General features: G+C 42.0%; 1 protein-coding gene across 1 annotated transcript in view; it reads left to right on the top strand.

Annotated features, from left to right (window-relative positions):
* The window catches only part of NEK11 (NIMA related kinase 11), a gene marked incomplete at both ends in the record, with an annotated part of 63,569 nt that extends 51,401 nt beyond the window's left edge, over positions 1–12,168 (top strand). The window contains one exon of the mRNA XM_080610513.1: positions 11,964–12,168. Within this exon, the coding sequence (XP_080466639.1) occupies positions 11,964–12,168 (205 nt within the window). The remainder of the gene's footprint in view (positions 1–11,963) is intronic.
* Between the last annotated feature and the right edge of the window lie 1,100 nt (positions 12,169–13,268).

The following is a 13,268-nucleotide window of genomic DNA, read 5'->3' as shown; positions in this document are numbered from 1 at the left end:
ATCAATAAAAAGAAGTGGAGGGTACAGTATTCTTTGTAGACTGGATGCCTACTTGCCTCCAGGGAGGATGAAGGTTGACTGTGACTTCTGATTCTTTTGTAGTAATCTGCACAATCACTGTCATCCTTCCAGGATCCAGTTTGCCTTCACTGCTGTCAGTGTCATTTGGAACTTTGCTTGCTTTATTAGCTCAACACATGCTCATAAATCACTTTCAGATAGTCATGTTCTCACCATGTTTGCGCTTTCACCCACACTTCATTCTTGCCTGGAACAAAAGACTTTTGTTTCCCGTGATATGATGATTTAAAACAAACATGATTGTTGCTGTTGGTCAGGATTTTCAGATAACACAGAGTAATTACATGTGCAGCTCCCTTTGAAACTCATTGTTTAATTGCTTTCAGCATCATTGAAACCCCAGCTTTGTTAATAAAGATTTCAATGTCTTGATAAAACAAAGATCTGTGGTTCCTTTCCAGAATGTACTGGTTACTGTACTGTGAGCTTTTATCTTGACTCAGTAATTTATGGCCTTCCAAGATTTATTGCTCCCTAATTTAGGTACTGATCTGGCAATCATAATGCTCTCTATTATTTATGAACTCAATTTTTCTCTGCAGGGTTGCAACATTCAACTGATCTCAGATTGTACAGTCTTTAAAAAGGGCAGTTTTCCCTTCTGTGGGCAGACAGTGCCAGGAATATGATGGGTGTTCTCAGAATACAAATAAGTTCAAACAATTAATACCAGTAGTCCTTGAAGTGAGCCCTCTAAAGAAAATGAATGCACCCACAACAGTGTTGATTCTGATCACAAATGACAGTGCCAAATGCACCATGTATTCAAGGGAAATGCCCACCAGGTTTATGCCAGATAGAAGTTGTTCAGTTTTATGCTATTTCATAAAATAAGCTGCACTTTGTAGCTTAGCCTTTATTGTGCAACCGGTCAGCAGGTGTCTCAGCCTGCCACTCTGATTGCTTTCCATTCCCTTTTCTTGCAAAGTACTTATAAAAATCAATAAGTGCATCATGTTGTGCCAACTAGTTGCAGGGTGGGATTGTTTAGTCAAAATGCCCACTAATCTTACAGCCTTCATCTTGTGTTCTCATGGTTACAGGATAAACCTTACCTGTTAGAACTTCATGGTTGCTGCCTTTAGGGATGAGGTATGGTTTTGGAAACAAAAGAAGAAGAGCAGGGGAGGCAATGTGGAAGTGCAGTGAAATCTGTTTAGGTGGCAAGTAACTGTAGAAAGAGAAGTATGAAGGCTTGGGATTTGCATCATTTTCAGATGCTAACAGCAATAGATTCTGATGAGGGAAACTCATGTCATGAATTACTCAGAAAGTAAGCGTTCTGCCTAACCATTACCAGTAACATTATTGAAAGAAACTCTTATTAGCTCTGATAAAATGATAGGTTCATGTAAAATAACACAGAGTTGAACAGGAAAAGGAGCCTTTTAGCCATTTCTAATTGACGTGTGAGTGGTGTGGGCTTGCAAACAACTGCAGCAGAACAGTCACTTGACAAGATATGATGTGGTCATTGCTTGAGTTATCACAGTGCTGCGCTGAAGGCGTTCTTTGACAGTAGAAACACTTGCTCTTTATCAGAGTGCCAATATAGGTGGCTTTTACTGTATTATTATGTAGGACTTTATACTGATACTCATGTGAGAGGAAAGCTGTGCTGAAAGTCCTTGCAAGAATGTAGAAGGAAACCACTGATGTTCTTGAATACAGTAGGTAAGAGTCCTTGATCTCCTCCTATTTTAAGTAAAAAAATAGCTCAGGGCTCAATTTAGAGGCAGACTGCTAGTGTTTAAGATTCAGTCACTAGCTTTTTTCACTGCAATCCCTGAATATTTTCCTTGACATCCTCTTTCCAATTACTATTGCACTCTGTTCCAGCATTTGGAATTGCTGTTCTGTCAGTAAGAGTCATGATAAAATCACCTACTCCTGTGACAACAATTTCTAGTTCATTGTACTTAGTAAAGTATTCATTATAAAGTTTACAGCAGCAGAGATTTAGCTTTACCTTTCAAGTGGAGTTCATTCTCCCTGCTAAGATTTCTACTTCAAGTGCTAAGGATTTTGATATGCAATGTTGATAGGAAATCTCCATTTCTTGAACTAGCTCCCACAAAGATTATCTTGAGCTTTTTCTCATTATTCTCCTTCCCAGCCTTGCATGTTAACAGTGATAAGTCAAGCAAATATATGAATCAGAGTTGTGTGACTCATATTCCTTGTATTGGGCTTTTAGACTGAGGAATCATGTTAGATGCAGGAAACAGGAGGAGCCATTGCTTGGTATTTTCTGTCTTGCCCACCATCTCATTCTCATGGTGGTTCCCATTCTTGATGGTACTGGGTAACGTGGTGCATGCCTCAGTCTCAGAAGCTTTACTCTCACATGGTATCCAGAGCCAAATTATCTTCACCAGGGTATCCACGAGGTAAAACTAATGACTGTTCCACAGATGCTCCCCTATGGAGTCTTCCCAACTATTTCCGTGGTCTTTTTATGAGAACATGCATCTCGGAAGAGAACCACGCTGTTCTTCAGAAACAACTCCTCAAGCCAAAGCATTTTTTGTCCTGTTATTGTTATAGCACTTATTTCTTTTTCTTTCACTGAGGTCAATACAACTTGTCCAAGTCTTCTTATAAGATGTCCAAAGCTTTGGCAGTAGCCCTTGCCTGAAAGATTGGCTTTGTCCCTAAGGAAAGCCCTTCGAAGAGTCATTGTAGCAAAAGCCTTATGATGCATCTCAAGTCCGTGCAGGGCTGCGTGATCTAAAATGGAAAAGCAAAGGTGAGAAGTAATAACAAGTGTGTACAGAAAACTGTGGACAAGAACAAGCCTTACTAAGGGTTTTAATGCAGTTGGCTGTATCCACCGTTGCACCTTCTTAGACTATGGAGTACTCATGTCCAGGGAGTGAAGGCTTCCCCTTGAAGCTTATTCAGCACTATAAGTCAAAATTCATTTTCTGGGCTTTGTAAAATCAGGATTTGTGTTTTGTGGGCTAATTTTTGAGTATTGGAATAGGTCTGGAATAGAAGGTACCTCTTGTTTTTTCTTTCCTGAAAATATAATGTAGAAAATCAAGAAAAAACCCACATAACTACACAGTATTCTGTGCTCCTTTATGGAGGTATCCATGAATATATACAATGAGTCCTAGTCCTTTTAATAGCAGTGAACTTTAATATGCACTTCAGAATTCAATAAAATGTATGCCAGTAAAAGGAAAAGGCTTTTATGCCCCAAATTTTTAAGTACATTAAAATCCTTTAGCACAGCAGTAAGCACCTTTTAGTCAGTTCCTGAAGTCTTGCACACAGCAGCATACCACGATCAGGCAGAAGATTTCATCACCGCCTGCTGAGTGTAAGTAAAGCCATCTTTCAGAAGGCATGGAGAAAAGGCATTTGGTGATATTTTTATTCTGTTCCTGTGAATGCTCATAGCACTACTGGTTCAGAGTCATGAGCAGTATGCAGATGTGCTGCTTGTTCTTGTGACGCTGGCGTCGAATGCAGCCTTCATCTTTAAAGATCAGAAAGAAAGGTCATACTGAAGTCATTGATTAGGCTCTGGGCATTCTTTAAGATAAATAGTCCTAAAAAGACTAAATTCTAAAAGACATTCATTTCTGCACATTTTTTAACTACCACAGTGAAGAAATGGATTTAGTTTTTTATTAGATGGTGGGTGGACAGTCCTAGGAATTCCACTAGGAATGTTGAACTTGTCTTTATGTGACCAAGCAGGGAACTCGGTTCCTGCTCCTATCAGCGAGAAGTGAATGCTGCTGGCTTGTGAATTGTTACTGTCCCAAGGCAACACCTGAGAAAGCAGGAATGGGTGAAGCCTGGGCTCTTCCTGCCTAAGCAGAAATGAAGGTGAGTGAGGCAGTGGCTATTGCCCTACTGTTCTTATACTGTTCATAGGAGAGTAAGAGTTCTTTACAGCAGCAGTAGATCCCCCTCCACTGGTAAAGGTTGCCCTGAGAAGCTGTGGCTGCCCCATCTCTGGCAAACCATTCTATGATTCTAACTATCAGGGGGTTGGAACTAGATAAGCTTTAATCATAAAATCACAGAATGGTTTGGCTTGGAAAGGACCTTAAAGCTTATCCAGTTCCCACCCCCTGCCACAGGCAGGGACACCTCACACCAGACCAGGTTGCTCCAAGCGCCATCCAACCTGGCCTTGAACACTGCCAGGGATGGGGCAGCCACAGCTTCTCTGGGCACCCTGTGCCAGCGCCTCAGCATCCTCACAGGAAAGAGCTTCTGCCTTAGATCTAACCTGAACTTCCCCTGTTTCAGTCTGAACCCATCACCCCTTGTCCTATCACTACAGTCCCTGATGAAGAGTCCCTCTCCAGCATCCTTGTAGCCCCCTTCAGACACTGGAAGCTGCTCTGAGGTCTCCACGCAGCTTCTCTTCTCCAGGCTGAACAGCCCCAATGTTCTCAGCCTGTCTCCATACAGGAGGTGCTCCAGTCCCTGAGCTTCCTCGTGGCCTCCTCTGGGCTTGCTCCAACAGCTCCATGTCCTTCTGATGTTGAGGACACCAGAACTGCACACAGTGCTGCAAGTGGGGTCTCACGAGAGCAGAGCAGAGGGGCAGGATCACCTCCCTTGACCTGCTGCTCACGCTGCTTTTGATGCAGCCCAGCACATGGGGGGTTTCTGGGCTCAAGCACACACTGAAGCTGCTCATGTTCAGTTTCTCATCGACCAACACCCCCAAGTCCTTCTCCTCAGGGTGCTCTGAATCTCTTCTCTGCCCAACCTGTAGCTGTGCTTGGAATTGCCCTGACCTAGGTGTAGGACCTTGCACTTGGCTTGGTTGAACTCCATGAGGTCCTTACACTCTTATTGTATATAACTATTGACTTTTCAGAGATAACTACTGTATCCTTGCATGTCCACATTCAAGAAGCAGCTATATATTGTGCTGCTCTTCAGACACATGTCTAAAACAAATGCATCGATAACCAAAGCAAAGGCCATCAGGTATGTTTTAAATATGCCTTGTATTTTCACTTGATCTTGATGAGTGATGTTGAATGAATTAAACTCATGACTTTGAAAAGATTTTTTTTGCATGCCATGACACTGTTGGAAACCAAGGTATTGCTTAAAATCATTCTAGCAAGGCTAGGATATCTTAGGATATGTGTAAAGTGACTGCAGCCTGAGGAAGTGCGTTACACATAACTCTTTGTGGGCTCTAAACAGTGTCATTTTCACCTCCTGAAGAATTGCTGTATACAAGCAAATTTGGTTTGTCTCTCATTTTTAGTATTGGCAGTAAATTTGTTAATATAGAAGACTTCCAAATTGCAATATTCTGGTTTGATTTAAGTGATCATGTTTTGTTGTGATTTTTTTTTTCCCTGTGGCAAAACCTAAAAAACCCTTAATAATTACATTTCTCTTAGAACAAACCCTATTCTAAACTTGTAGTAGCTGGAATTCAAGTAGGAGCTCTAAATTCTCATTAACGCTTCTTCCAAGAGCAGGTGTCAGCTTCAATTCCTATTTTATCAATTCATTTATCTCAGAAGATGAGGTGCACGGAGAATATGAGTGTTGATATTTCTTCAGCTGCATGTCTGCAGCTTTTAATAATAAGATCCTTCTCAGCTCATGGGAAAACATGTCCTAAATATGCTTTAGATTTTGCAGGTCTGTGAAGCAGGACATCAGAGAGGTTTGTTTGCAATCAAATTAAGGTGCTTTAATTCAGAAATTATGAAGTAATTAAGGATGAATTGTGAAAATGATCTTTGTGTCTTCAAGTAAAGAAATCTTCATTCCGCAGTAATATGATGGAAGTCAAAGCCCATTGAGGCTTGAAGGTGAAGGCAGGGGTTAATATTAGCAATTCAGAGCTTCCTTTACTAGCTTTTATATAATAATGCTTTTCAATTCCCTATTTCCAAATCGCTTTTCTTAGACTTTGCCATACTTTTCACGTGGCAAAGACTGAGCAGCTGTCAGAACCAGAAAGGTGTTGCCCTGCCTTTAGAAGTAAGTTCCTAACCCATAAATGATGGACCTTAAAATGCGCTTCTCCTAGCAGATCTCAAAGGGTCTGTATAGAGCAACTTGGCAAGCTTTCCTGCAAATGCAGTTTGGACCCAGAGCCATTTCTTTCAAGTTTCAGAGAAGTTTTAATCATTCATAGGCAGTAATGCCAACACACCGAACGACAGGGAGATAACGTGAGAGGAAAGGGACCTTTTGTGTTGGGATGGAGATAAACCTGTTTGTTTACTGGTCCATGAGATTCTGTAGCAGATACCTGAAGGTTTTCTGGTACAGTTAGAAGGCAATATTTTGTATGAGATCAAAGATACGTGATTTCCTGGTTCTTTTGCAGAGTCATTTCAGGAGATAAATGTAGCAATCTTTTTCTCCAAGATTCATGTCACTACTGGTTAGCTGCAAAGTGGCACGGTTCTACTCTGTTTGAAGGGGAAATATAAGGTTAATAAATTAACAGCTAGAAAAAGCATGTTTGAGGACAAATCCGAGCTGGCTGTATTGATGGGAATTCTGAGTAATAATGCTGGACTCCATGGGGATACCCTTGAGCTAGGGAGAACAGAATTAAGTGACATCTGCTGAAATTATACTTTTGAAGGGCCATGCACTTGCTTTTGTGCCCTGTGAGCCCTAATCATGACAGATTTGCCTCCTACTTTACAATATAGTTGGCGTAGGATACAGGCAGCCTGGCTGCATCAAAAGGAGAAATAAATGCCCACTGGAATGGATAATCCATGTCCAGGAATCTTGTTTTTTACCATTTACACTGAGGTAGCCATGAGTGACATCACTATTTTGAATTTCGTGTGGTTGGCTTAGGAGCTGTGTGTTTGTTGCCTGCTATGGCAGAGGTGAGGCATTCTTGCTGATCCAGAGAGACCGTGGTGTAATTCTGGTGTGACTCAGCAGCTGCAGAGCCTCTCCTTGCTCCCAGGCATGGACCACATTGAGCTCTCTGAAGGCACTAGTGAAAACTCAGTGTTTGAGAGCAAAAAGTGCAGTTTCCTTTGAGGGTGGATGAGGGAGAGCAGAATGATTATAAATGATAGTCACTATTATGCCGAATGGCATTTGAAAACGAGAAGCTTGAAAACCCCCTTAGCTGCTGATTTGTGTCATAGTTATCCTTCAAGGCACGCGGTGACAAACTGCTGAGAGATATTAACTTGGCTGCTAAATGCCCATGGAGGAGCACCAGCTTAAGCATTAATCTTGTTTTGTGGCTTTTGTCGGTGTTGCATAAAGGTAGGTGTATTGCAATTGATCTCCAAACCAGAAAGGAAATGTTAATATGTAGCTAGTGGCAGAATAGTCAAAATAAAGACCTATGGGATAATAAAAAATCCTTTGTTCACCCAGGGAAAGATTTACAACTTCCTCAGCTAGTTGAGGACACAACATTATTATATTGTCAGGTTTCAGTAATTTTACACTGATGTGTAGGAAATCAACTGCAAATCACCAAATAGCCTGTTAAATTCATTTGGGCCCAGATCCACTAGATGACTGTGAACATTTCTAGACACCCTGAGTATAAAATTGCAGTTCTCAAAGCTCCTATTCAGCTCCCCCCTAATGCTGACAACGCGAACAAGCGGTAAGTGCCTATGATATTGCTGATACTCGTGTTGCTTCTTGCATGCTCAGAAGCACCTTACCCTTGAGAGAACCTATCTCATGCCCAAACTCTTGATCTCATGCCCAAACCCCATCATTACCCACAAATCTGTTTGCCTCCATGGCCTCTGGGGCTTGTTCCAGTTCATTTTAAGTGTAGATTGTGTGCTGCACAGACACTGGCAGCAAGAGGCATTGTTTTTCAGACCACAGCTTCCATGGATGACAGTGTGGGGACTGGCAGTATCTTCTGTCCAGCTAGTAGTAGGTTGATGGTTGCAGCATGCCTCCAGGCTATGGAGGTCCCCAGCCTGTGCCTGGAGCATTGGGAATGCTCTCTGCAGACAGGAGTGAGGGAAGCTGGGCTCACTGTTGAGTCTTTTGAGGTTTGCAGTGAGAAAGCACATTCTTTGGGCACTCACTCACATGGGGTAACCTGGATATCAGTCCCAAGGACTGCAGAACCCCAAGGATTGCTCATCTATTTTATCCAGGGACTGTTTCATGCAAATGGCATTTGCCCAAACCTCCAGTTTTGTCCTTAGTCCTCAGTCTATCCAGAGTTATCCTCCATTATAGAATCATAGAATAGTTAGGGTTAGAAAGGACCTTAAGATTGTCCAGTTCTCTTGTGTCCCAATACATCTGCTTTCGTACAAATCAGAGTGAAGGTGAAGAAGAGCCCTTCATCCCTCAGTCTGACTGATACTGCTTTGAGAGGTGTGGGTTTGAATTCCATTTTCCCCCCAGGTTTCCAGCTCTCTGGATGAATGCTGTAGCCCCAGACCCTGGGACAAAAGGGGACAACGGCGTACCTATGTGGTCATGTTGAATTGCAGCAAGTCCTGAGTTGACAGCGGTTATTCCCAACTTCAGGAAAGCCAGACAGGTGTCAGATTTAGGGTATGACTTTCTTCAGTTGTGGTGGGCCAATGCTCTTCTGGGCTGCCTGCATTGAACAGGGAGCACAGGATTCAACCACAGAGCTGTGAATGCCATTGCATGAACAAGATGCTGAAAATTAGGAAACACAGTGCTCAAATGCCAGCAATGAATGAATCTCTCCTTATATCTAAGCCTCTGTAATACACTGGAGCTAGAGAATGAACAATCTGTGATGTGACATTTAGCACATTACTGTATATCATCTTGGGTCGGACCCTTGGTTGGCAGAGCCTGATGTAAGTCCTTTGATTTCAGCATAGTGAAAACCAATTTAAGGCAGTGTAGAATGGGGATCTGGCCCAGAAGGTTTGTTACGGGAATGAAATGCCAGATGTCAGGTATCCCCTTTGCTCGTGTGGTCCTGGCTGAGAAACAGATGATGGCTCATTTCTGGTGGAAAATACTGAGTTTGACAGTGAATGAGCTATAAGATGGCATAAAGAGAGTAACTGCCAGTAAATCAGAAAACGTTGCCAAAAGAGAGTGTAAATGGGAGCCCTGTACTTGCTCACACAGCACATTTGGTGGTAAGGCTTTTAATAATTTCAAACCAGTAATGCAGGTGTCCCATATTTCATGTGAAACAGAAGTAACTGTGAACAGGTCAGTGCAAAATCCATAACTGCCTCTGTAGGACTTCTCATGGATGGACAAATATCCCTTAGCATAGGATTGGGGCCATAATGGGCAAACCTCACTTTCCAGAAAGCCACTTCCCCCCTCCCTTCATCAGGATGATAGATGCACTCAGTAATGTCTATTTGACATTTACTGTCTTAGATACCACACTTGTGTCTCTGTGATAGAAGACGTGTGATGTGGTAGCAGCCTCGCATTAATGCAGCTCTCAAGTCCAAACAGAGCCTGATGTCTTCTTTTGTAAAAGCAGATAGTAATTTTTGTTACCTACCCCTTCATTTTCCACCTATGAACACATTCCCCATTGTATCAGCTGTTATACAGATTAGCTGATTTGCATGCTCTGCCAAGCTTAACCAAGAAGATATAAGTCTGCAGGTCACATTTATTAGCAGAAGCAATACTCCTGGGGGACATTTGCGTCATTTTTCATCTTTAAGTAGACAGGACTGCCAAAAAATTAAACATACTTGTCTAAGAGGGAGAGAGGAGTCAGTAAAAGCATTAGTGAAATAGCAGTGATTTCAAAATCGCTTCTTATGTATTGATTTTAAACCATTGGAGAGAAATACTGTGATATTTCTGGTAAAGTGTTGGGAAGAAATGTACATTATTTGCCAAGCAAATCCCAAGCTACATGCTTTCTGTGGTTATCTAATCCCTAGATTTCCAGAGTCTGAGAATTAATCCCTTCCAGCAATTCTAGTTTTCCCCTAAAAAGCACAGTTGGTAGAAAAAGAGGGGCAGTTTCTAATTACAGGAAGCAGGACTGAGTCAGGTCTGCACCTGCAGAGATTCCAGCTTGGACCTGTGGCTTCCGATCCTGGGTCTTCGCTTTCTCTGCCCCAATTCCCAATCCACCTCTGTCGGGAGCCAGCAGGAGGGGTGATGTGTATCCAGAGGGCTGGAATCATGGCCGGGCATGACCGAGCTGTGGAAAAGCAGAGGGCAGACAGGATGTGAGGAGATGCTTCCTTCTTGTGAGATCAGAGCAGTCATGTGGGATATCCTTCAGGCAAAGGTACATTATTAGATGTATTGTGCACTTTCACCAGCAGTAGGTCCTAATATATATAACAACAGGGTTTTTCAGAAGTATCTGTCTCACACGCAAATAAAGTGGTTCTGTATCACTGAGAAAACTGGGTGCTTTCATATCAAATGAAGTTTGAGAAACAATGAAGTTAAATTCTTCACCATGGTTTTCTAAGGATGGAGGAATTGACATGATGTGGAAGTTTCACTGGCTGCAGTCTCACTCTAGCAATGTTATTCCTCAGCAGCAACAGGATGGCTAGAGATGAAAAAACAGCTACCCCTTTAGCTGGATGATGCTATGGGGTTAGAACAGTTTGCCTTGCCCTGGTGTTAGACATGTACGACAACAGTAAGAAATCAGCATGAGCCCAGGGCACCAGGCAGCTCCCCACAAGCACTGCCCTTCAGGCAGGAGCACACTCTCTGCTCACAGTGAAGATGTGCTCTGCTAAAAGAATTACCATAAAGCAAAGTGCTAAGGCATCAATCCTTGTAATACTTGAGAAATACGTGAGAGCATTAGAATCTAAGATACCATTGGTTTATTTTAGTATTTATTGAAGAGGTCTTCATGCCACGATAGATTTCCTGCAAAAGGAGTGATTGTCCCACCTGAATACTCTTGAAATCCTAGCAAAATGCTGCTTACCACAACGTTACCTACCCAAAATAAGACACGTTTTAATGCAAATTGCAGATGTTCCTGCAAGGTGATCCCAATTAGTCCAGCTCCTTTCCTAACTAAGTGAAGAGCATCATCACCCCTAAAATGAGCCAGTTCAACACTGTAAGACAATAAAATCTCTATTGCTCTAACATGTAAAGGTGTAGTGAAAGAAAACAACACAAATCCTGGGTGTGTGCAGAGCGGGCAGATAGTTTCTGATATGCTGAAGGGAAATTTCTCACTTTCATCCAAATATTATGAGCCCATCACTGAGTGGAAAATCTGGTGTTAACTGTGGCTTGTGATACGTGAGTTTAAAGATGTTTGCATTTAGAAACAGAAGCGCGGTTCACTGTCTTGCTGCTTGCAAATGGATCTTCTTTATAAATCACCATTAAGGTCCTGTGAGTGTATTCTCTGCCCCTGAATTACAGATCTGTCTTCTAATAAAAGGAGAGTGCTGCAGAAAACAAGTGTCAGTCAGCTCCTGCTGAGCTTGTGCAATGGTTTCCTTGTTATTTGATAGAAGCTAAAATAAAGCAACGAATCCTGAAGTGTGTTTGTTCACATAAAATGCCACTGGTGTATGTCTGCCTGGGGTTGCTCCTTTTGGTTTTGAGGCAGCCTAGAGGCAATAATACATGTTTGTATACCAGGCTTACTGTAGATAAAACGGTACATCAGATTCATTATGAAAAGGAGTCTTGGTTTGTAATGACAACCATGGCCATGCTTCCCCATGACTTTAATGTGGTCAGATTTTTACTCCTGGCTCTTTCTATTACAACCATAAAGAAATTCCCCAGGAAACTTCAGTTTCTTGTACTGTCAGCCAAATTAGGTGCATCAGTATATCATTTTAATCAAAGGTAGCTACAACAGGTAGAAAAAATCAGTACTAGCTATTGCTTGCGTTAATGTAGAGTATGAATTACCTTTTACTTGACCGTTTTCTCATACTTGTCCCCAGATCTGCCATTGGGAAGCTGGGAGCAGAGGTGTTTGAGGCCGTGTACAGCTATCTCAAGCACGCAAGACGGCAGAATGCCAGTGAGGAGGAGATCAGGAGACACCTGGAGAAAATGGTTTCTAGAGCAAGCGATTGCTTTGAAGTGGATCAGCTTCTCTACTTTGAGGAGCAGCTACAGGCTTCAGAATCACATCTTCAGCTGTGAAAGGTGTGTCGATAACAGTGCTAGAAAAGGTAAGGGGGAATAAAGGTGTCTTCTTCAGGTCAGCCAGCAAGTATGGAAGGTATTTGGAGGAACCACTGAAGTTAACGTAGTACATAAGCATGTGGGTAAACTCCATTTGAGAATCCACACTGCAGTGAGAAGTGCGTAACTATGGTACAGAATACAGGGACAGGAAGGACAAATGTTTGCTTGTTACTATTCCCTGTTCAAAAGGACTGCCTTTAATCTCTGTGACTTTCAAGTGAGCTGCAGATACACGTTCATAGTGTATATATATATATATACACGCATATGAGTGCTCAAATAGACAAGTATGTATATCCATAGAGGCAGAAAGATGTCTGGCCATCCACCATATGTGTGTGAATGTATAGAGGCAGAGGCATGAGGCCTGAGCTATGTCTCACTATGTTAGATAGGAATCCTTACTGCAACTCTTGAGAGTTTTGGATCAAATTCATTGTACACAGATGGAACAATAAACTGATTATTTTTGGCTTGTACATGGATACGGGTAATGTTTTTTCTCATGTAATGCTTATCCTCCCTTCTGCATATGCATCAAGCTTTTGCTAATTTCAATTGCATATCATGCTCTGACTATATACCTGATGTTTTCCTTCTGCCTCTTCCTTCTTTATTCTGCATTCCGAGCTTCTTCACCGATCTGTGTAAAACACTAAAGGATAGCAGTGGTACAGTCTACAAAGGGATCTCAAATGAATTTTTAAGCATTGAACCATTATCATAATCCTTATGCTTCCTGCTTTTCTGCCCCAGCTCTTAAAGGACTCGGGGACTGAATGAGATAAATTAAAAGAAATTCATAATATGAATATAAAAAAACATTGCTATTTGACCTGAGGTTACTTACAGCTAAAGGTACTGATATGGACAGCACACTAAACAGTTCTTCTGATCCATCTTTGTGACATGCTTTAAGAGCCTCAGAGGAAAAGGTAAGTTGAGTCCTCTTTATCTCGGCAGCAACACAAACTGAGGAAGCAAAGGACATGCCCAGCTACAAAACCTGTGGCATTATAGTTCTAGCTCAGAGAAACTCCTCATCCTTCTCACTG

This window comes from Psittacula echo (genome assembly GCF_963264785.1).
Source record: "Psittacula echo genome assembly, chromosome: 2".
Lineage (NCBI taxonomy): Eukaryota > Metazoa > Chordata > Aves > Psittaciformes > Psittacidae > Psittacula > Psittacula echo.
Note: the sequence above shows the minus strand (reverse complement) of the source record. Positions and strands in the feature narration are given on the sequence as shown.